Genomic DNA, 1,312 nt, shown 5'->3' on the forward strand with positions numbered 1-1,312 from the left:
GAAGGGGCTGAGTTGTGTTTCTAATTGAAGCGGTGAGCAGTGGACATGAGGTGTCCATGCGAACAGGAGTGGTTTCCATAGAGACTGCTGGACTCGTTTAGAGGGTCTCACCCCAGCCCTGGCCGGGGGGCTCAGTGGGTTAGAGCGTTGTCCCAATACGCCCAGATTGAGGTTCCACCCCCTGGCACATATAAGAAGCAACCAAAGAATGCATAAGTGGACCAACAAATCGGTGTTTTTCTCTCCCTTTGCTCTCTAAACTCAGTAAATAAATAAAAAATTTAAAGAAAAAAAATGTCATGTATAGAAATTAACAGAATATCAGAGTAGGAATTAACAGAAAAGTGCGGCCTCCAGAGAAGACTTACTCTCCTCCGAGGAGGCACACAGCCTCCTGTGGGGCCTGTTGTGCCGGGAGGAAGGGTCCGGAAAACTGCCCACTGTGTGGAGGCAACTGATCAAGACTCTCATCATTGATGTTTCTCTCTCTCTCTCCTTCTCCCTTCCTCTCTGAAATCAATAAAAAAAAAAAAGTTTTTTTAAGAAAAAGGGGATGCGGTGCTGTGTGCTCTGGGTCGGAGTGGTGGGTCTCACGCTGCACACCAGCTGCCGTGCTGGCAGAGGTGACTGGATGGGGCCACCTGCGAGATGCAGGGAGGGACGGCCCTGGGGCGTGGAGGGCGCGGGTGATGCCTCCCACGTGTGCTTTGGGACCGGTTGCCGGCACCACAGGGTGTTGCTGGGACAGCGGAGTTATTTCTGCTCTGGGTGCATCTTAACTTTCCTCAGATTTATTTTTCCAAAAAAAATGTTTTTGTAATATTTTTACTGATTTCCGAGAGGAAGGGAGAGGGAGAGAGAGAGAGAAACATCGATGATGAGAGAATCATGGATCGCCTGCCTCCTGCACGCCCCCCCCTGGGGATGGAGCCCGCAACCCGGGCCTGTGCCCTGACGGGAATTGAACCCTGACCTCCTGGTCCATAGGTTGATGCTCAACCACAGCCACGCCTGCCGGGCTCAGATGTTTATTCTGCTGACGGCTCGGTTTTACCCGCAGCTGAGAAGCTGGGGAGGGGCTGGCGAGGTCCGCGTGTTAACAGCCGTCTCCCCTTGGCTGCAGCGCACGTGGAGAACGAGGAGCAGTACACGCAGGCGCTGGAGAAGTTTGGTGGCAACTGCGTGTGCAGAGACGACCCGGACCTGGGAAGCGCCTTCCTCAAGTTCTCAGTGTTTACCAAGGAGTTGACGGCCCTTTTCAAAAACCTGGTGAGTGTCCTGGCCGCGCGCGCCTGCCCTCGGTTGCAGGTGA

General features: G+C 53.7%; 1 protein-coding gene across 1 annotated transcript in view; it reads left to right on the plus strand.

Annotated features, from left to right (window-relative positions):
* Positions 1 to 1,312, plus strand: part of ASAP2 (ArfGAP with SH3 domain, ankyrin repeat and PH domain 2) — an 87,830-nt gene that overhangs the window by 14,440 nt on the left and 72,078 nt on the right. The window contains exon 5 of the mRNA XM_015564939.1: positions 1,124 to 1,269. Within this exon, the coding sequence (XP_015420425.1) occupies positions 1,124 to 1,269 (146 nt within the window). The remainder of the gene's footprint in view (positions 1 to 1,123; positions 1,270 to 1,312) is intronic.

Source organism: Myotis davidii, unplaced genomic scaffold (genome assembly GCF_000327345.1).
Source record: "Myotis davidii unplaced genomic scaffold, ASM32734v1 scaffold61, whole genome shotgun sequence".
NCBI classification, from domain to species: Eukaryota; Metazoa; Chordata; class Mammalia; order Chiroptera; family Vespertilionidae; genus Myotis; species Myotis davidii.